The sequence below is a fragment of the Solanum verrucosum genome, unplaced genomic scaffold (genome assembly GCF_900185275.1).
Source record: "Solanum verrucosum unplaced genomic scaffold, falcon-dt-bn FXZP01000217.1, whole genome shotgun sequence".
NCBI classification, from domain to species: Eukaryota; Viridiplantae; Streptophyta; class Magnoliopsida; order Solanales; family Solanaceae; genus Solanum; species Solanum verrucosum.
This window is the reverse complement of record NW_026020032.1, coordinates 346892-369732: the sequence shown is the minus strand read 5'-3', so window position 1 is coordinate 369732 and position 22841 is coordinate 346892. Positions and strand designations below refer to the sequence as shown.

The 22841-nt window shown below is 35.6% G+C and overlaps 2 protein-coding genes across 4 annotated transcripts; one reads left to right on the top strand and one right to left on the bottom strand.

Moving 5' to 3' along the window:
• Positions 1–660: 660 nt before the first annotated feature.
• Positions 661–12164, bottom strand: LOC125821422 (uncharacterized). The gene is made up of 8 exons (XM_049500839.1): positions 11736–12164; positions 11513–11631; positions 10711–10747; positions 10136–10621; positions 9919–10057; positions 5538–5927; positions 1880–1920; positions 661–1785 (listed from the first exon to the last, which is right to left on the bottom strand). The coding sequence occupies exons 1-8, from the start codon at positions 12162–12164 to the stop codon at positions 925–927; spliced, it is 2502 nt and encodes an 833-aa protein (XP_049356796.1). The 3' UTR covers positions 661–924.
• A 4888-nt stretch (positions 12165–17052) lies between these two features.
• On the top strand, positions 17053–22841 carry LOC125821473 (KH domain-containing protein At4g18375). 3 transcript variants are annotated; one of them, XM_049500891.1, is made up of 8 exons: positions 17172–17194; positions 18131–18732; positions 19921–20316; positions 20414–20668; positions 20823–21080; positions 21272–21336; positions 21452–21527; positions 22823–22841. In XM_049500891.1, exons 2-7 carry the CDS (start codon positions 18154–18156, stop codon positions 21498–21500), a joined length of 1602 nt encoding a protein of 533 aa, XP_049356848.1. In that variant the 5' UTR covers positions 17172–17194; positions 18131–18153; the 3' UTR covers positions 21501–21527; positions 22823–22841. The 3 variants fall into 3 exon arrangements, with proteins under 3 accessions (XP_049356846.1, XP_049356848.1, XP_049356845.1); XM_049500888.1 differs by lacking the exon at positions 22823–22841 and adding an exon at positions 21706–22060; XM_049500889.1 differs by lacking the exon at positions 22823–22841 and having other exon boundaries at positions 17053–17194; positions 21452–22060.

Here is a 22841-nt window from a genome sequence, read left to right as displayed (position 1 = left end):
ATAAATACCAAATACCAAAAAAAATTAAAAGTCATTCCAAATACCATAATATCCATACCGCGGTATAAAAAATTTCAATTTTGATATTCGGTATATACCATACCATGCCCACCCCTAGATGGAACCATTGAAACAGAGATCTTAAAAATGTATCCTTTACCTTACAAGGGGTAAGTCATTTATTTGGTTTCCCATTCGACATTCGATACCCGCATTAGAGTCCAACTAATCCAAATTCGCATTACATAGAGCCTCATTCTAAGAAAAGCGCTCCCCACCAAATTTCATACCCAAGCAACCCAAAACCTCTAATTAAGAGAGGAACAACTTCATAAGTTTAGTTGGAAAACCACTTAAGCTAACCAAACATGAGAAAATTGAACAATATTTACCAAAAGATATTTTCCTTCATACCAAACACACCCCTAAGTTCACTTGGAATACTAAAAATCCTGAAATAGTAATTGTATACAAAAACACAAACAACAAAAAATACAAGAGTGCATACACAAAAACATAAAATACAGTTAAGGATATAAATAATCAAAATACATCCCAGGCCTGAAAAATGCCTCCTTCAAAATGCATAGAAACATGCAAAAATACAAATATATAAAGCTTTAGACTTTACTACTTTTCAAGTAAACCATCAAAAGACACTTTGTTCAATGCCTACAACTTGCAAATAACAATTTCCCACATATATTGGTTCAATGATCAAATATCAGTTAAAAACTTACACAAAAGATGCAATTTGTTTGAATCCTTTTCAAGTGCATACACAATTTACACCACATTACATATTACAACATGATTAAGCCACTAAAGATTCTAATTCAATAAACAGGAAAAGTTAAGACGATTAGGACACCAACCACGAAAGGCCACGGACATCAGCCTGCAATTATATACAAAATTCAGTTGTTACTTCAGCCCGGAACCTGCTGATGCTTTTGAAGATCCCACCATTGCATGATCAACTGATCCAATAAAAAGCTGTGACGAAAATGTATTAGTTTTTCTTAATTTACCCGGAAATTCCTTGCCTGAATTACCTTTCAAAGAAAGATTTTTCCTAATTTGGTTCTTGTTTAGTGAGAGCATAGTGCCACGAGATGGTCCATGCAAAGCCCCTTCGACACAATCTCCAGAATGAGCACAGCCCCAAGGCTTGGATGGTCCTTCTTCACTGAATGTTTTAAGCCTAGGAAAGAACTTGGAGAAAACTCGCTGCTCTGGAGAACTGTCTTCTTCAAGCTTGGCACAGATTGGGCATGGAGGATCACTTTTACATGATTTTGGTGTAGCTTGCTCCAAACATTCAGCATGAAATACATGGCGGCATGAAAGGACCCCAGCAACTGGCATATCCCCACTTCTCACAATTCGTCGGGAACTCCAAGGCGATCTTTGTGAAAGAAACCTCTCGCATAACCCACATCTGAAACCATCTGAAGGGTTACAAGGTTTACTTAGGAAGTCAGATTGAAAAGATTCAGAGGCCTCTGTCAAGTCAAGACTGCCACTAGCACTGCTCAAGCGGTGTTTATCTCTTTGTGATGTTGAGGCATCAAATTCTAGAAAACCTGCTGAGAGGCTGTCAATAGCTTCTCTTCTAGGTGTTGTTTCAGTTGGAAATGAGAGAGGATGTATGGGTTTTGACATAAAGAAACGGCGACTCGGGAAGCTACGATAAGATGAATGGGACTTGGTGATTGAATCACAGTCACTACTGTCAGATCGGGATGAAGTTGAGCCTCTGCCATCCCTAGCAATTGATGCTCCCTGTCAAGAAATTTATTGTCATAAGAAAGCTGGATTTAGCTTACAAACTTCAAAAGAAAGGAGTTAGTGGAGAAAAGCAAAGACAGATGCATACCTCCATTGTGGGTGAAAATGAAAATGGCCTCGTAATTGCATCTACCAAGCAAAAAATACAGCAAAATAATCAGTACAACAATATATCCAGAATGGTGGCATTCATGACAAAGCATTGGCTGAAACCAATAAGCCAAATGTGCCAGGAGCAGTATAGAATTGATTCTTTAAGCATATCAACTTGCTAACTTTGACTGTGTTCAACATGAAGTGACCATTAATTTGGACATCAACAAAGGGGAGAGCACGCTCACAATAACTGTAATGGAAACATAATTCAATATCATATTGAGGTAGATTGGCTTTTTTATGTTGTTTGATGTTGGTTACTCTGGTCTCACTTTTTTTTTAATCAAGTACTCTCCCCTCTTTTTAAATAATCAAGATCCTGAGATTCTGGATAATGATTCTTCATCTCTACCTAAAATACTAAACTAGAATACGAACACTAGACGTCGCCTCCCACACATCTCGTATTGCAATGCATTACCCTTGAACCAAAGCCCGGGGGGCATTGGTAAGTGTACTTTAAATAAACATTTTGGTGTTTTAAGCATACTATGACTCATGAAATAGATTAAATATGTCACTTAAAAGAGCCTTTTTTTATAAGTAAATATGGTACTTAAGAGGTTGGCACTTTATTTGATGTAATGGTCCAACATCTCCCGAGGTCTCCAAGATTTCATCTCACCGCTACTTTGTCGGATACAATTTCGACATTTCTGCCACATTATCTACCCATCCTAATACTTTCTTCCTCTTCCTTCTCAACGTCTCTTTTTCCGCTCCAAGTACAAGATATAATTGGGTCTAATGGGAGTTAAAATAATAATTGATCTCCCTTCCTCCCTCCCGTGTGTTGGCCATTCAATAATGCTAGAACGTGGGATGGAATTGTAAGATTCATTTGAGAGATAAAAGGAGAAAAGAAAGTTAGGTTATACAAAACTAAGTTTAATGAAGTTTCTTATGATGTTCTATATGACTATGCATTCATTAGATTCATGTTCTCCTTAAAAGATTTACATGATATTTCTAGAGTCTTCCTTAAGTTACGATTCACAAAATGAGAATAAAGATATATGAATAGCTAATGATCCAGAGATTTGGTTTGATATTTCAAGCTACTGAGCCACAAATATTATAGGCTATTGAGCCACAGATTGGATTTGATATTTTAGGCTATTGAGCTACAGATATTATAGGCTATTGAACCACAGATTATGATTTGATATCATAGACTACTGAGCTATATATTATAATTTGACAAAAGGGCCAATGAGGCACAGATTTGATTCTATAATAGGGCCACAAGTACCAAGTTATACAATATATATTTTGAGAGCACCCTTAGAAATTGAGAAGGTGTTGCCAAAAGAATCCAACACCTAAGTCTACATATGTTGGTGTTAAGAGTCGTAATGGCGAGTAGACAGTTTCCTTTGGTTGGGATTCCTTCGGTTAGGATACAGATTATGTTTATGTCATATACAAACAGCATCGGACCCACACAGCATCGTGGTATGTCGGCTCAGCCATTCAGATGTTGATTGAATGCATGCAGTACACATGGTGAATTATCATGTATGTTTTATGACAGTGACTAAGGTCTCCCCATGAGAAATATATCTATGTTCAAAGACTAAAGTATGATGTTTCCAAAAAGACATATCTATGTTCAAAGACTAAGTATGATGTTTCCAGAAAAGTTATATTTATGATTTAAGATCAAAGTATGAAGTTACATAAAAGCTCCATGTATGTTCAAAGTTATAGATTTCAAGTATTACAGAAAGCATTTACAGTTACATTTGCTTATGATATTCAAGGTATTACTTTGAAATCTAGGATACTCTTATGTTTTCTCATGATGCATTATAGAGTTGTGGTACTTCAGTCTCTCTCATATGCCTTTGGGGTTCCATATGTATAAAAGTAGTACTTGCTCATATATGTTGAATTCTGAGGCATTGTGTATATTTTTTCATATATGCCTAGCACATACAATCATGTAAAGCTGGTTCGCTCAATCAAATCAAGGCACCGAGTGTCAGTCTACCTCACCTAGGTTTAGGGCATGACAGAAATGCATTACTTGGGTCAATTCACCTAACCAAACGATGGAATTCTCTGTTAATATGTTAGAACTACTTGTCCTTCTAACCGCATCCCAATTTATCACCCTGAACAGCAAAGCTTATTACCTCAAAAATTCAGATCAGCTAACACAAAATTGCTACCTTATTTCAGCATCAATTAGACATCATGTCAAGAAATTACCAACCTGTCAAACACTCTTTTGTCCAACTACGACTTTCTAAATATTATCTTAAACAAACCTACTTTCAATATCATAAACAAATTGTACATTTTTCCTTTAACTTTAAATGAAGAAAATCTGTTCATGAACTGAACCAAAAACCCAATTAAAGAGCACATAGAAACTCGACAAAGGGGCTGCAGAATACCAAAATTAGTTCTGCACAGGCATTACGCCTCCTACCGTGGCTATACACCGATGGCTAACCCCCATCTTATTGGTTTTACAATATACAATTTGCTTACGAAGGTGCAGCCCAAGATAATTAGAGACTCAAAGGTGGATACTAACACATCGATGAGACTAATGATGGGAACACACTTTTTTTTTTCAAGTACGACATTGTAATTATGATCTTAAACAGACCTAATTCCAATATCATAAACAAATAGTACGTTTTTTCCTTCAACTTTAAACTAAGAAAATCAGCTCATGAACTGCACCAAAACCCCAACTAAAGAGCACATAAAAATACGACAAAGGAGCTGCAGGATACCAAAATTAGTTTTGCACGGAGATTGTGCCTTCTAACATGGTTGTGCATCAATGCCTTCTAACATGGTTGTGCATCAATGGCTAAGCCCCATCTTATGGGTTTTACAATAGACAATTTGCTTACAAAGGTCCGGTCCAAGATAATTAAAGAATCTAAAGGTGATCAACTGCCCAATGGTAATATAAAGGTGAATAGGGATCCCTCATTGATATGAACCTATTGTTCATCTTTCAAAAGTTGGGATGTTGGACAAATTACCCTCAGTTCTATTTGCATCTCAGAATACTTTCAACCCCCTCCTTTCACATATGAATCCTACAGCTAATCCCCTTCACCCGGGTATAGCACTAGTTGTATACTATTTGGTTATATTAGTAGACAACCATACAAGTTTGTAATTGTAAGGCCCATATACTCTCCTAACAAGGACTTGAGATCCACAGCTGCAGCATGAAAATTGAGCCGTCGCTTAAAAAAACATGCAGGAAGTTGTCTATGGGCTTAATCTACCTAATTCTGAATATTTATGCATTTTAGATTAACACCAAGTCAAAATTACCTTGAATTACAGTGTCTCATAGAAAATCCCCATGTACGAGCAATACAGAATAGCAGAAACAGACAAATGAGAACCTTGTATCAAACTCCAAGCAAATCACATCCAAAATTAAGTACGTACATATATATGAAAAAACAATCAGCTGATTATTCAGTCAACATAAATGAAGCTAGTAATGGAGAAAGCAAGTAGTACATGAAAGTAAGAGACCAAAACCCAACTAAGCATCCTTGGAAGTTCATCATATACAAAAAAAAAAGTTGCAAAATCAGTATGCTTACCCCTTCTTGAAGTACCAAAATCATCAATGTTGATTTCTTGGATAGCTGGTGGAGTCCACTGTTGTGCTGGAGAGATGTCCGATGGGCTACTACAGTATACACCAACACCATCTGATATGAGATATTGGTGATTGGCCAATTGGTTCCCCCTCACCCAACTTCTACTATCTCTACTGTTTGATGAAGCAGAAGATCCATACAATTGAACTCCATCATTAGAGCCAAAGGATAATGTTTCAGGTTGGAAGCGGAAATCCCATCTGGATGGTGCTGGGGAGAAGCTTGAATTAGTCCGCCAGTAAGGCTCATGTGGCCCCATGGACCATTCTCCACTAGCTGCATTGGACCCATGTGGCCTTGCAGCCACACAACAAAGGGACCCCGTCTTAGCTATGTTTCACAAGACTCACAAGTATTATGTTGGTACTTGCTTCTCTCAATTCTCAATTTTCAGAATAGAGAGTAACTCTAGTAACTACTCCATTCAGTTTCAGCAACACAACAAAGGGAACACGATTTAACAATGCTTGTCAGTTCTCAACTTTCAGTGTAAAAGGGGCAACTCTAGTAACTACTCCATTTCTTCACGTATCTACCAAGAGAGTGAGTTCTCCCCTCGCTGCTTAGGACTACTTCAAATGTCCTACTGAACTGCACCTGGTATGTGCAAATACCAATTATATACAACAATTCCACTGAAAAGCATACAAGCATGACATGATTAGGTCCCCCCCAAGGAATTCAGACAAAACTGAACTATCTGGAAGCAAGAAAATAACATGCAGGAAGAGTTTATAACAGTATTATCCTTCTCCAGCTTGATAATCACCAATCTTACATTCATAAAACGGAAAAGGTCCAGGACACAATATAGATGATTACCAAAGTTAAAAGGCTGGACTAAAAAAAGGAAAAGCATTAAGTGCAACAAACATAGCGAAATAAATATAAGTAACACTAAGGTGCATAACATGAAAGCAAGAAATGGCATAAAGAACTGTTCTTCAAGGCGACACAACAAAGCAAGAAATGGCATAAAAAACTATTCTTCAAGGTGACACACGAAGCCACTGAAGCTTTGGCTCTATGGTCAATGTTGAGGAACTAAATGGGTCCAATTCACACCAGAAGGAAGGTCATCATAATTGTTATATTCTTCCAAAAAAATGTGAGTGACTTTGTAACTAAAATCCCTAAAATTGTAGGTATATTATACTTAGCATGATTACTCACAACTTTTTATCTCTCTTACAATTGTGAGTTTGTACTCTGTCACTTCACTCAATTACTCAATAACTACACCTAAATCCCAAATTGGTCAAGGCCAGCAAAATCCATCATTTCACCAAAAACAAATTGGAAGAGAGAAACTCAAGAAAGCAAATGCTAGTCTATTTGGTCCTTCGGCCATTTCTTTTTTTTTTTTCATTTTTGTTTCACAAGCAGTGCATACAAACATTAAACAATAAACATCATTCATCTAAGGAAACACAATGATTACAAGTCAACCATGACAACCACAACTACATAAAAATCCATCAAAACAAAGAGTTAAACTTAAGGGAACTAACAAGCCACTCAAAAACAAAAATCATACCCTTATAAAAACATTATTATTAGAAACCCCACATAGTAAAAACCAAAACCCAACTCCAAAAACACTTCAAAAACTGATCTTGATCATCAAAAACCCAAGGGAAAGAAAAGAAAACATAAAGACACAATTTTTACCGGAAATGAAATTCCCAAAACCCCAAAATCAAGATTAGAGATATGAGTTCATTGAAGTGAGGAATTGGACATAGAAATACAGTAAAGCTAAAAGGGTGTTGAGGGAAGCTTACAAATGTTTGAATTATTGGAGTGAAGAGACTGAAAATGGACTTTGAAGGAATAAAAATGTCTGCTTTGCAAATGTAAATAAAAACCCTAACTTCTCGCTGATACTGTATTATTTTATTTTATGTGTTTCTTTTTCCTATGGAGTCCTTCATTTACTACTTTATTCATTTGTGTGTCCCTAATTTTATGGTTTGCATTTATGCCTCTTTTCGATAATAATAATAATATATTTGATGTAATATTGTAAATGAAGTTGAGAGAAAATTATGTGTTTATAATCGTACTTTTATCTTGTGAAGAATCAAAGCTAGAATGCGGAGAAAATTATGTGTTTATGTATTATGTCAATTATTAATCATTCAATTTTTTAAAGAGTTGCACCAATTTTGCCACAAGAATAAGAATTATAAAATGTAATATTTTAAAAAAAAAATAGGGATTATTAGTCTTTTTTTCAATACCTTCTTGAACTATTTTAAAGCAATATAAATACAATATATATATATATATTGTAATATTCTAAAGGTGAGATATACATCGTTTTGACATGTGAGAAGTTTGATTATCCAAAAGTATTGTCTCTTGTCTACATGAAACTCGAATTAAATTTATTTTAACTTGAATTGAAAATATTATATCTTCTCCAAATATATTTCACCCTCTTTAATTTGAAGAATTCTATCTAAAGCTTTAATTGGAAAAAAAAGTTAACAAGACCCGAAATTAAAAAATTAAAAAGGTACAAATAGATTTCTGATCATATTAATCACAACCTTACAAAGATAAAAGTATAATCTATCACTTATATATTCCCATTTTTCACAAATTTCACTTGTAAAACTATATTTGTGTATGTTTTTTTATTATTGATATGAGGTACACATAAAAATAGGGAAAAGGCATAGATTCCCCCTTAAATTTGTTCTGAAAAGTCAGTTGCACGCTTAAACTATATGACGACCTATTACACACATTTACTACTTAAAAGTGAATTTATTTACCCCTTAAAACTGATGTGGCAAAATAATTTAAAAAAAAATAAAAATAGGCGCGTCAGATTTGTTAAAGTAGAAAAAAAAAACAAAATTCAATTAGACGCCACCCTACTCTTCACATCTCTTCTTCTTTACAACCCACCCCCTTCTTCTTCTTCAACCCCACCTTCTTGATGAAGCACATTTTTCTCCTCTTTCATTTAAGCAAAAATCTCTCCTTCTTCTCAGCTTGCTTAGCAAATTACTTATCATCAATCTAAGTTTTATGGGTTTTGATTTGTGTTTGTTAACAAAAGATTTCTTAATGTCATCGGCGGGATAAATTTTGAGGGCTTCTTAGCCACTGCAGCTATGGCGGGCGTTTTTGAGATAAATCGGAAAATTTTTCACTTCATAAATTAGCTTCATGTTCTGATTAGTGTTCTTGGCGGCCATTGTTAGAATTTTCATCTTATTGTAATTTTGCTACGAAGAAAATATAATTATTAGAGAATTTTAATAATTAATTGGAGATTAATTAGTGTAAAATATAGTTAACAAAAGAAAAGTTAATTAAAAATAGGCAGAATGGTCTGGGAGACCCTTGTACTTGTCTCATTTTGTCACCTGAGCCCTTCTAATCTAGACTTGCCAACTGAACCCTCGAATCCACTGAAATTCAACATTTTAAACCATTTTTTGACATGTCATCCCATGTGGCAAAAGTAGTTCAAGTGTGTGAATTACACCTACTTTAGGAGCGTGAGATGCTTTTAAAAAGCCAAGAACGGTCATTTTTGGCCATCTCCCTCAAATTCCCCTAATTTCTTCTTTAGATATCCAAAATTTCTTCTCTTTCTTACTCGTTTATCTCTCTCCAAAATTCTTCACTCCAAATTTCTTCTTCTTCTCCACAATTGATCAGGCCTTTTTTGTCTATATTTTATTTTTCTCGCCTTTTTCTTACTCGTTAATTTTTTTATTCTTCACAATGACTGTTTGTTTTTGCTATTGTGGGCTTCATGTTAAACTTAAGATGTCAAGAGCATCAACAAATCTAGGAAGAATGTTTTGGGGCTGTCAAAAATACACAAATGGTAATGGGTGTGGATTTTTTCGATTGGCTGATATGGCTGATCCTACCTACCAAGAACAATACTACATGAAAAATCAATCAACAAATGTTGATCATGAAAGGCAGGGAAGGCATGGAAAGCATGGAAGACAGGGGAGATCGAGCATTAGTATTGATATCAGTGTTGTTGTGATTGTTGTCATTTGGTTTCTATCTTTTGTATTTAAGATGTATTGATGATTTGTTCATTTGAGTACTATGATAATGTATGAAAATATCCATATTAAGACTTATAATTATCATAGCAAATTCATAAGCAAAAATAACTTGTTTGTTATAGCAAGCTAACACAACAGTTGAAAATTAAGTTAATAGTGAAAAGTATCATAGACAATGTCATTGAGAATTTAGCTAGGCAAAACATGAGTCTTTACTATGAAATATTATGTGTCTTGAGTGCTTGGTGTGGACTGAGTGGCTCGCTTGTAACTTTGTTCTTGTAGTTGCCTTTGAGTAGCTGCAGCTCCACCCTTCCACCTTAGTCCATTGGGTTTGTAACCAAGATCGATATTGGTAGGCATTGAACTATTCAATGGTGCACAATGTAACACTCTATCAGTAGTTCCAGACTGTTAAAAGGTAATAATGATATTAGTTAAAGAGATTCTATAGAATCAAACTAAAGGTCCTTAAATGATAATACTTACCCTCTCAATCACACTACCATTTACTCCAAAGAGCACACCAAAACCAGTTGTTCTTGGCCTTTTATATTCGGGATTTGCACCACCTCTTTTAACTTTGTTACTCTTCTTTGAGCCACTAGCACTAGTAGTTGACTGTTGAGTACTAAATTGACTTGTTGGTTGAGCAACATTTGCAAAATTTACAGAAATATTTGCAGCACGTCCACCAATAGTTGCACCTCTAGAAGTTGCTGAAGTAGTGGCTGGTCTTTTAGTAGTTGCATCACTACTTCCACCAGCAGTTACACCTGTAGAAGCTACTGAAGTAGTTGCACCACCATTTCTACCAGTAGTTGCACCTCCAGAAGCTGCTGAAGTAGTGGCTGGTCTTTTAGTAGTTGCACCATCACTTCCACCAGCAGTTACGCCTGTAGAAGCTGCTAAAATAGTTGCACCACCACTTTTACCTGTAGCAGTTCTTGCAGTTCCAGTAGTATAGCCATTTTTCTACATACAAAATTTTTCCAAACTGAATTAAGAAGTATTGATAAAAATAAATTTCATTAACAAAGTTGAAGAAGTTAAGCAAAACTTACAGCAATTGGACATCCTTTCTTGTTATGTCCAAAATTCCTGCACTAAAAACATTTCATTTTTCTCCATTTCCTTGTTGCCTTTCCAAACTTCTTCTTACCAGGCTCATCACTATCTTCAAACCTTTTTTTCCTTGGTCTTCCTTGCATAAGAGTGATTTCAGGTGGCTCAATGGATGGTCTTGTGCTAGATCTTGGGCAACATCTTCATGTTTGTCATAAGTTGAATGAACCTACTATAGGCCTTCAAAATGTTTCCTTCTTGTACTAGTGATCAACAAATGACTCAACATCTAGATCCTTGTAATGCATTGCAGTAATTGCATGTGCACAAGGAATCCCATTCAGTTGCCATGACCTACAACTACACACTTTCTTTTTGAGATTAACAACATGTTTATATGGTGGATGTTGAATCTCATAGTCATTATCTCCATTATATTTAACCTCACATATGGCTACATGTTCAGCATTGTCAGTAAGAATTTGCATAGCCATAGATGACACATCAGTTATTCATTTTTCAGAAAACTCCCTCATTTGAGTCATTCTTTCCATGACTTTGACTCTAATTTTCTCTAACATTGTGATGATTTATTTGAATCTAGCTGCCAAGATCCAACTATTAAATGTCTCACACATATTATTCTCAACTATGTCACACTTGCTATGGTCCTTGAATAATGCCCTACACCATGCATTTTTGTTGTACTTTAACAAAGCTTCCACAATACCTTCTCCCAACAGACTCATTTCATCAAGTTTTGATTGTAAATGAACTTTAAATGGATCCCTGGCAACCTACCAAAACTTCTTCCTCCTTTCTTCACCACTCCATAGCTTCTTCCAGTTGGCCCATATATGTCTAGCACACCATCTAATCTCAGCATTTGGCAATAAATCAACAAGTGCTAGGTTAAGACCCTATCAAAGAAAAAAGGCATGCCAAGGAAAAACAATAGGAACATAAGTGTAACATAGAAATTGCTATAGCAAAGTTAAAAAAATACTACAAAGTGTTCTCATACCTTCTGCATATCAGACATAACTGTCAGTCTTTCACCTTCAATTTGTGTCAGTTCCAAATCATGTTTGATGCACTTGATAAACCAAGACCATGTGTCCTTGGATTCTTTATTAAATATTGCCCATGCTACAAGGTACATCTGATTATTTCTATCCTTGGAAATGCAAGACATCAATTCACTTCTACATACACCTTTCAGATATGCACCATCAAAACCAATTATCCTTCTACACCCCTCCATCCAACCACTTTTTAATGCTCCAAGACAAATATAAATCCCTTGGAATACCTCTTTTCCAGGAATTGTATTCTTGGATGTCCTAACAACCATAGTAGTTCCTAGATTTGTAGACTTCAACTCTTTAGCATAGTCATACAATCTAGCAAATTCCTCTATGAAATCACCCATATGATCATTAATGACTTTCATTTTTGCTCTTCTACAACTTATTTTACTAACATACAATCCATAATCCTTTTGTACCAAACCTTGAATCTGATGGAGTCTGATACTAGGCTCACTCATGATTCTGTCTTTGTAAGTCTTACAAATCCAGTTTGGAGTACACAACTTGTTTCTTGTTCTTTTGAAACACTTATGGACAGGAAAATATGTCTTCACAATAAAATTTTCAGTATTACCCTCAATACTTCCAAGAATATGCTAAGGACAACCCTTCTTATTACACTTTGCCCCGATCCTCTCCTTTTCATTAGGTTTAAGTTTAATGTTCACTAGTGCTTCTCTAAATTGAACATTATTCACAAAAACCATAAACAACTGAAATAAAAAAAAATTTGGCAGTTGGGTCAAAATAGACCTTTGTACTTGAATTCCTAGCTGGTGGATCTACAACCTCATCAGAATCAACAGGATCCCCTTCATCTTCACTAATATCACTGTTAGGATCTGAGCTATCAAAATAAAGGTCATCCCCACCCAATTTTCCTTCATATCTTTCCCTCTTATTCTTATAAATATCTTCAAAACCAACATCTATACCTACATGACCAGAAGGTATCTCATCTACATTTATTCTAGCAGCCTTCTCTTTATTAACTTGTTCTTCAATGTTAGACTTCCTAGCTTCAACAAACTCAGAATCTAAGTCACTTAAGTCATCAATGTTCTCATCAACATCATAAAGTGACTCAGAATCAGATTGTTTAGCATCTACATCTACATCAGATTCATTAGATGTATGAAGGTGGTAGGAAGAAAAGTCATTACCTTGACCTTGACCTTCATCTCTATCTAAGTCCTCTAAAGAAACCTCAGGAGCAGCAGTCTCCTTATTCTTACCCTTGTCTACTCTAGGTTGCTGATCTTCTTTTATATTTGTATCATTTTTATCAGATGGTTGAGGGGAAGACACATCAGCCCTAATATTTATAACAGTAGGTGAGGGGGGGGGGGGTTTACCTTTTCTGGGAGTAAGCAATTGGGCTATTTGCACCTTAGTAGGATCCTCAACAATTAAATGAGTACTAATTTGATGTACCACATACACATCAACAAAGTCCCCACCCTTTAAGTTGTTAATAAATCTCAACACATCAGCATCACTTTTCAACATATAAAAATCACCTATTTTGTTAACTTTGCACCCAAAGGTTTCAACTTGTTCAACTCCCAATTCTCTAGCTAATTTATGAAAAAACATAATATGAAGCTCATCCATATAGATTCTTATTTTTTCAAGATCAGAAATTCCATTAGTATGCCTGAGTTCAGGATCTGATAAAAAACAGCCCCCATAATACATTTGAAGTGTAATAATTGTTGAACCCATATTCTTACCATGCCTGCAAAGTCACAAGAATACAATCAGATGATTGACAAAAATGCCCTAATTCACAAAAAACCCTAATCGACAAAAAAAAAAACCTAATTTTAAACTAATTCTTTATGGAACACAACAAAAACCTCTATAATAATCTGATATAATCCAATTGGACCACGAACAAGAAAGAAATCCAATGCAATTGATAAAAAAAAAATCAAATACGAAAAAATCCTAAATTCAACAGATATTCACGACAAATGCCATTGAATGCATAATACTTCTACAAATTGTTCTTAGGCTTGTTATTAGGCATGTAAAAAATCAAAATCCTCCCTAAAATCACACCACGATCTCTGCAATAACTAAGCCCTAACAAGAACCCAAAACAACAAAATTCAAAATGAAACACCAAAAACACAACTGCAAAACAAAGAAAATGAAAATCAGTCAAGAAACTTACAACTATGGAGTGAAACGCGAACTCAAACACTTCACAAAATCGAAAAAAATCCCAGTGAGCAACAATGTAAATCGGGATTAAGGGAATAAAAGGATCTAGTTGAAAAGGAGAAAGGAAAGAAATGTTTGAAAGAAAAGGATTAGCCTATTTTTAACATGTCATATCCTATATGACATTTTTAAATGACGTGGAAAGCTACGTGTGGCGTTTGTAGTTCACGCACCACTGAGTGGTCAAAAAAAGGGTTTAAAATGTTGGATTTCAGTGGGTTTGAGGGTTCAGTTGGCAAAGTCTAGATTAGAAGGGCTCAAGTGACAAAATGAGACAAGTACAAGGGTCTCCCAGACCATTCTGCCTTAAAAATAACAGAGAATATAATTTGTTTTTAATTTCTGACATGGCACTGATGTGACAACAAGTGTAATACACCACATATTGTGAAAGTGGTGTTACACGTCTCAGGGGTAAATAAATTCACTTTTAAATTGTAAAGGTGTGTAATAGGTCGTCATAATAGTTTAAGCGTGTAACTGACTTTTCAAGACAAGTTGAGGGGGGAATCTATGTCTTTTCCCCATAAAAATACATATGATAAAACTAATTTATTATAAATATTAGACATAATTTTACGATCGATAATTACCAAATATTACATCCATATGAATTTGTCCCACTCGTATCCACAAGACCATGACCAAAGATCCATGTTAACATTGCATGTTATATACTATTAATCAAGACTTCGTAATTATTTCTTATGAGCATGACCTTCCAATTTGATTTCATTAGAGATAAATCTATATAGAATAATGAGTGCACCTGCATTTGTTAACTTAGAATTTTTATATATATATTTGTACAAATAAAGTTCAATTAAATTGTGCATTTTGTATAAATAGAACAAAAGTGGATTTGGGTTAATCGTAATTGATTGCTTTCATGCTTGAAATTTGAGTTTTAAATTTGTGACTTCTGTTTAAATTAACGGTTAAGCACAAATAAGTGGGTTTGATAATTTGAACTTGCGTCAATTCATACATTTGCACTACCTTAACCACTAAGCTATTTCTCAATGATTTTACTTGCATGGAGTTTAATTATTAACACCACCTGTGTTTTTTCATCAATATATACGCTATCGCAGGCAAGTCCAACACAATATCATTCCTTCTTCGTCATTGAAAATCTTTTGTCATTTATGTTAATATAATAATAGTGCCCTGCCGTCTTCAAATTTTGAATCCACCTCTTATTTTCTCTACCTTAATTAATTCAACAAGATATATATTATCTCTCATCAATACAAATATTAAAATTTTTGAATCCGCCTCTCACTATACATAAATGCTTGAACACATAAAAAGTATAAAAAATAAATAACTTTGTTACAAAATATATTTTTGGTAATGATTGTCTAATATTTAAGGGTAATTTATAGAAATCGCACTAGCTTAAGAGTTAATTATTTAGATTCATGCTAGTTTGTAATATGACGATCTTACCAAATTTTGGACTTCAGATACATGTATGTGGTGCGTCTAGATACATGTATCTGAGATACATGTGGTCAAAATTAGGTATAATTTACTCTAGATACACTGTATCCAAGTGGATTCGCATGTATCTGACTCTCTTACTCGTCGTTCTCCTATCTCGCTCACCACTCTCCTTTCTCACTTGCCTCTCTCCATATATATGATATATATATATATAGTGTGATTTACATGTATATGTGGATCTCGCTCGCCTCTCTCTTTCTCTGTCTCACCTTTCTCCCTATTTTGATATATTTTGTAGCAAAAAATACACGTTGGTGTATCCAAATTGAAATCCAGTATGAAATTTCCAAATTATAAGGAGAATCATCAAATAATCAAATTAGTTGTGGGGAATCTAATCAACTTGCTTGCAAAGAAGATACGCTTTGGATTAAATGAATACATGGTATTTATATGAAAAATAGTGATGATATATGGACTCATGTCCCTCCAGCAGATTGTAGTTGGTAGCGGAGGAAGTTTAATTCTATGAAACAAAGCATGATTGATTGGTATAAAGATGAATCATACTGTTTAACTGAGAGTGATGAATATTCAGGGAAAGTTATTACAACTTAGTGGGGACCTTGGAGAGAGTAAAGGGATCTGATTTGGTATGGAGCTCGATTCTACTATCTACCACAGATTCATACTATGGATGACAACCTAAGATAGACTGTTGACAAAGAGAAAATGAACATGCTACATATTCTAGTGGACAATTTAACATGTTGTATGTGTGATGATAACAAAGTGGAATCTCAACGACATCTATTTTTTTTTAATGTAGATGAACAACAATAGTGCAAGAAGAGTTGGGAAGATGGACAGGTTGAATGCAAAAGTAGTAGGTGCAACCATATTTAAGTTGGATAAAAGAGCAATATTGGAGACAATTCATAAAGAAGTCGACAACAACAATTTCCGGGGCAAGGATCTACCGCACATGGAAGGCAAGATATTGGAAGCAATTCAAGGAAGTAAATGTAAAAACAGAGGTAGCTATTGAACAGATACAGAAAGAAATCATTGAAATAATAAAACAAGTAAAAGACTTTAGAAAGGTTCGAAAGTGCAGTAGTTCAATTTAGAAACTCTGTAACTAGCTTGTTAGTTTTCTTACTGGTTCTCAAGCTCGGATTGACTAGCATGTCGGTTATTATTCATTGGAGTGCTCTTTACGTGTAAACACTAATTATCTATGATAATTTTTTCATGATTAACCAAAAACATAAAATATAGTAGAAATATTTGTCTAATTTGATAGCTTTTTCAAATATTTTACTTTGTTACAAAATCTCTTTGATAATGATGGGCTAATATTTTCTCTAGTGTATATCTTTGTTAGGCCTCGTTAGGGCCTAGGTACAACACTTCTAATAAGACCATCTATAGTCGGTTAAGTATTTCAATATTTGACAAGCTTTTTACAGCCAAACCCTAGAAACTTCCCCATTTGGCAAAGATTTTCTTTATATTCTCTGCAGTATTTCGTACTTTGAACACAACAGACCCACGGATTGATTCTTCTCCAGAACACCGTAATTTTCTTGCTTTTCTCTCTCTCCATTGTGTTTATAGACTATTTGTGCTTTTTATGCAAAATTAACAAGATTAATCATTTACCCTTTTCTCTAATCTTGGCAGTGATACAGGTTTACTAGACAAACAAAAGGTGAGACCTTTATGTTTGTTTTTTTTGGTTGTTTTTTTTTGTTCTTCTGATTCTAGAGAAGTGTAGTGAAGAAATGAAGTTTTTTTTTTGGGGCTAAAAATTGAATCTGGATTTTTTTTTGGGTAAAGTTGGCTACTTTGATGGGAATTATGGAGTGTTAGAGATTGTATATCTATAAGGGTATCAATTTCAATCATGAATTTGGTTTTCTGTGTAAAAAAGAGGAGAAATATGGTGTGTGTGAAAATTGCTTCTGTGTCTGTTTTTTTTTTTTGTTTATAAAGTTGATTGCTTTGAAGAAAATTATGTAGTGCTAGAGATTTTATTGCAGTAAGAGAGGGTTTTTAATCTCAAACATTTAATTTGTATGTGTGTGAACTTGCAATTTGTTGCTTGGGTGATTGCAAGAGCTTTAGGAATTAGGAAGCAAAGGAGATCCAATATCTATTGTATATACATAAAAGATAATCTTAATCTTGTATTGATAGTGTAATTTTTCCGGCCTACCTGGCTCAGCCCTTGAGAGTTGCTGGGGATTTTGTCATTGGTAAGTTTTAAAGGAAAATAGAAGTCTTGGGTGAGTGAAAATGGCTTCTTTGATTTGAGGTTGTCGTTGATTACTTTAAAGGAAAATCTGGACTACTAGAGAAAACAGGTCCTTCAATGTCATCATGGATTTTTTCTGTGATTTTGTGTTGCAACTTTCTTGGTTGGTTGGTAAAGCTTTTACTTGGTCTTATGGTTATTGAGTGAAGCAATATAGCTTTATTGGGAAATTGATATTGCATATGATGTAATTTGCACCACTTTGCATTGTGCTTCATTTTCCAGGTTATGTTGTCTGTATGTTCCACCTCATGATGTTCTATGTAATAACACTTCATGAGTTGTTAGTTTGTTTCTGATCCAAGTTGATACAGAATATTTGGTTTGTAGGGTGACATATTCAGCTCCTTGACATGGCAGGCCAGAGGAACAACTACGGTAAGAGAATGCAATCGGAATCTGACTATTCAAGGAGTGATGGAAGTAAGAGAAGGACTCCAACTGATGAAAAGGAATCAAATTCCATTGGACCAGAGGATACTGTTTTTCGTTATTTATGCCCCACAGGAAAAATTGGAAGTATCATTGGAGTTGGTGGGGACATTGCAAAACAATTGAGGACAGAAACTAATTCAAAGATTAGGATTAGTGAGACCATACCTGGCTGCGAGGAGCGTGTGGTAACTATTTATAGTGGAAGTGAAGAAACTAATGTCTCTGAAGATACTGGTGACCTGATTTCACCTGCTCAAGATGCTCTATTCAGGGTGCATGACAGAGTCCTTGCTGAAGACCTGCGTATGGACGAAGATCTGGAGGATCATCAGCAGATTACTGTAAGGATGCTTGTCCCATCAGATCAGATAGGTTGTGTGATAGGGAAAGGTGGACAAGTGATCCAGAATTTACGAAGTGAAACAGGTGCGCAGATTCGGGTGTTAAGCAGTGAGCACTTGCCCCCTTGTGCTCTAAACTCGGATGAGCTTCTCCAGGTAGTAGCAGGGTCCTCCTCACAACACTTTTGAGTACAGTTTATGTTAACCGTAATTCTGTGTTATCTCTTAGATTTTTTTAGATAATTAGAAGCATTCATTATGCATGTACTCTAGAGTACTTTTAGGCATGTATGGTTTAATTTACCTAAAGTAATTTCATCAGAGTTTTAAGTGCGAGCACTTCCCTTGATCATATTTGATTTTGGTACCTGGTGGAATAGTTGCGATCCGTGCAAGCTGGCGTAGACACCACCGTCATATAAAAAAAGAAAATTGCTGCACAAAATATAATAGGTAGCTAGATATGAGGTTTTCGAGCCTGATTAAAAAAATGAGTTTTTTTTATTTTCCAGCCTTGGTGTCTCTCGCAATGAAGAGGCTTGTTTCTATGCTAGCTGATTGCCTGGTTTAGCTTGTCAACCAATTTTTAAGTATGTTACTTACAAACTTTTCCGATAAGATTCTAGATTTCCTGTTGGCCTAAGATGAATTTAAATGGGGAATATAGTCACTGAGGATTCATATAGTGAACCCCAACCTGCTTGATGCAGAGGTGTAGTTGTTGCATGGATTGTATGTCAGTGTATAGGTGTGAGTTTTGCAAAAACCTTTAGTTTTAGAGAAATCCTAATTTACCTTAGAAGATCAGTATATTGGAGTAAAATGAGTTCGTCGAGCAGAATTGTTATAAAGGATTCCTGCATTGACTGACTAGTTCGAGATTGAGGGGTAGTTGATTGGTATGGAGTATAACTGCGTGAGCAGAAACTTAAACATGATTCATTTGGTTCCTTTTTTGAGAAGGCAAAGTAGATCTTATAAATAAATTAGCACAAAGGAAGTGGGTTACATCTGACAGTTATTTCTAAAAATCAGAAGACATAAAAAGAGTACCCCAGCTAATCCTGAAGGGCTTCTTACAAGATTGGTTTGGTTCTTTAAAAGCAGTTTTTTAATCTGTTAGCTATAACAATTTTGTAGGGCATCTATTTGTGAAACTTGATGGTACCAAAAACACTGACTAGGAATAATGAAAGAAATGGACAATCAATAGTTGAGTGAGCAACTGCTGTATTCAAGTTTTATTTGCAAATTCCCCACTATGCCGTCACTTTTAATGATGCGTCTATCTGGTTATATGAAAATGTAAATGATGTGTTGAAGAGATTCTTCTTTTATTTTCAGATAACCGGTGAAGGTGCAGTTGTTAAGAAAGCACTTTATCAAGTAGCAGCACGCCTCCATGATAATCCATCACGGTCCCAACATCAATTGCTGTCGTCACCCAGCATATTTAGGTCTGGTGCTGGACTTGTTAATCCTCATGCTGGTACCCAAGTCATGGGTGTGACATCATTGATGGGTCCTTACGCAAGTTACAAAAGTGATGGTAGAAGTAGATCTTCTTCTGTAAAAGAGTTTGCAGTTCGTTTGGTTTGTCCAACTGAGAATGTAGGAGCTGTAATTGGCAAAGGTGGAGGCATTATCAAACAGCTAAGACAGGAATCAGGTGCATCTATTAAAGTCGATAGTGCTGCGGCCGAGGGAGATGATTGCATTATATTTGTATCAGCAAAGGAGGTGAGGAACTGTTCTTGGTTATTGAATTCATTATTTGATTGCTAGGACTGAGAATGCTTCTCTGTAGTGTTTGTTGCTTATCCAATTGTGATCGCAGGCATTTGAAGATCAATCCCCTACCATCGATGCAACAATGCGTTTGCAACCGAGAAGTAGTGAGAAAACTGAAAAAGAATCCGGTGATGCTATTCTTACGACTCGCCTGCTTGTACCTAGTTCACGAGTTGGATGCCTTATTGGTAAAGGTGGTTCCATTATCAATGAGATGCGGAATTCCACAAGGGCAAGCATCCGCGTTCTTTCGAAGGAAAATCTTCCCAAAGTGGCATCCGAAGATGACGAGATGGTGCAGGTAAGCAGGTTTTCTATTTTTGTCCTCGTGTAATATTGTCTCACTTGATTTGTTTAACTCTCAGTTTTTTGTAGGTTGGGGGTGTGATGTTTGGTTCAAGTGTTCTCCCTATGCTGAAATTCTTATGTCATGGTATTGTGTTTTTCTCCTTCAGATTACTGGAGATGCTAATGTTGCTGCCAATGCGTTATTGCAAGTACTTATGCGTTTGAGGGCCAATACATTTGAGATGGAGGGATCTTTTCCTGCATTTTCTCCTGGCCTTTCTTATGTCCCCATGTCTGCAAGCATGCCAGATGGTTCAAGATATGGTAACCGTGATAATAGATCACGTCGGCATGGTCATTCATCTTATTCAGGTGGACATGATTACAATGATTTGTCTCCAAGTGATAGTTATGGTGGCTCACAGGTAAATATTCAGTGTTCATCTCTTAGAAGTTAGTTTGATGTTATCTCATTTTTACAGGTAAGGATCAAATTATCTTGTCCTGTTGTTCATATTCTAATTGATGGTTTCTGTATTTTTCCATCTATTTTGCTGCTATCCTTGTATAGCAAACAAAATATGTCAGAAAGTAGATCTGAATTCATATTTTTCAGGTTGGTGGTGGAGGTAATTATGCACCATATGGCGTTTATTCCTCTGGGCGACCTAGCAGTGCAGGGTAAAGCATTATCTGACTACACTCTTTGAATTAAGGCTATGTTTCCCGCCTATAATTAGTCTCTTTTCATTTACTGTAAAAAGGTTTTGTTATTTACTTGTTCTAATCTTTCCAGGGTTTCCAGCCATAACCCTTCTGCCTATGGAAAATCTTATGGATACTAGGGTGTGGAGGGTTATTAGCAGCCGGAGGTACAGAATTTCACCTTTTTTTTGATCTTATACATAAATTAATGGGCATCTCTGTTCTGTACTTCAGTATAGCCTCAAGAGCATCTTCCTTTTGATAACTTTGACTAGCCTGAAGCCTGTATTGCATCTCTAATGCTCTTTCTTTTACTTTGCCTTTTCACACTTGCCATCTAAACAGCTATCATCTCCGATGCCTGTTCCAGCCCATTGCCCGCCCCTTTTGACGAAGCCTCCAGCCTAAGAACAGAGGACCAGACGAACAAGATAGAGAAACTTGTGGCCATCCTTGCCCTAGTATTTCTGTTTCTTAGGTGTTACCAGCATATATATTGTAATGAAACAACGCCTCTTAGTCATTGAAGGCCTTTTGTACCCAACAATACCTTTACTTTAGTGGTTTTGTGTAGCAGACTAAGCCATGACAGTTTGATGTGGTGGTTCTTCTTTACTTTTTGTTTGTTTGTTTGTGTTCTTAAGAACTTTTGTGACGTTTCCTGTTGACCAGTTATGCTACAGGATTGAACATTCTATTGCTTTCTCTTGCATCGATTTTTTTTCATGTTTTCTTGACAGCTTTCCAGTTATTGAACAAAAGTTCAAGTCAGGTTTCTGCATTTCAGGAGGTAAAAATGTCATGTTTACTTGACAGCTTTTCTGTTAGTGATCTTGTATATGACATGATTCCCGCTATTGGGTTCTATCCTTGTCAATGAAGCCCTTCTGTTAGTTGCTAGCACAGAGCTTTTAAGAGATCAATCAATAGCTAATTATGATCAAAATTCACATTCACGTTTGCATGCTATGGTATACACTGAGAAGGCAGTTTCTACTGAAGCAGTGTTAAATTTTCTTCTCTTGCTTCTCTAGGGTAGGAGGTACTTGAGATTGAGAATTGCTTTTCAGATCGTTGAGTAGGCACATTCACGTTTGCATGCTATGGTATACACTAAGAAGGCAGATTTCTACTGAAGCAGTGTTAATTTTTCTTCTCTTGCTTCTCTAGGGTAGGAGGTACTTGAGATTGAGAATTACTTTTCAGATCGTTGAGTAGGCACATTCACGTTTGCATGCTATGGTATACACTAAGAAGGCAGATTTCTTCTGAAGCAGTGTTAAATTTTCTTTTCTTGCTTCTCTAGGGTAGGAGGTACTTGAGATTGAGAATTGCTTTTCAGATCGTTGAGTAGGCATGAATATGTTTTCAGAGGTTTGGTATATATGGTAACCTGTCTTATCTTGTTAATATTCATGCTCCCTTGGCCTCAAGGAAATGATGGTGTTCCTTTGGCCTTTAGGAAATGATGGTGTTGGTCA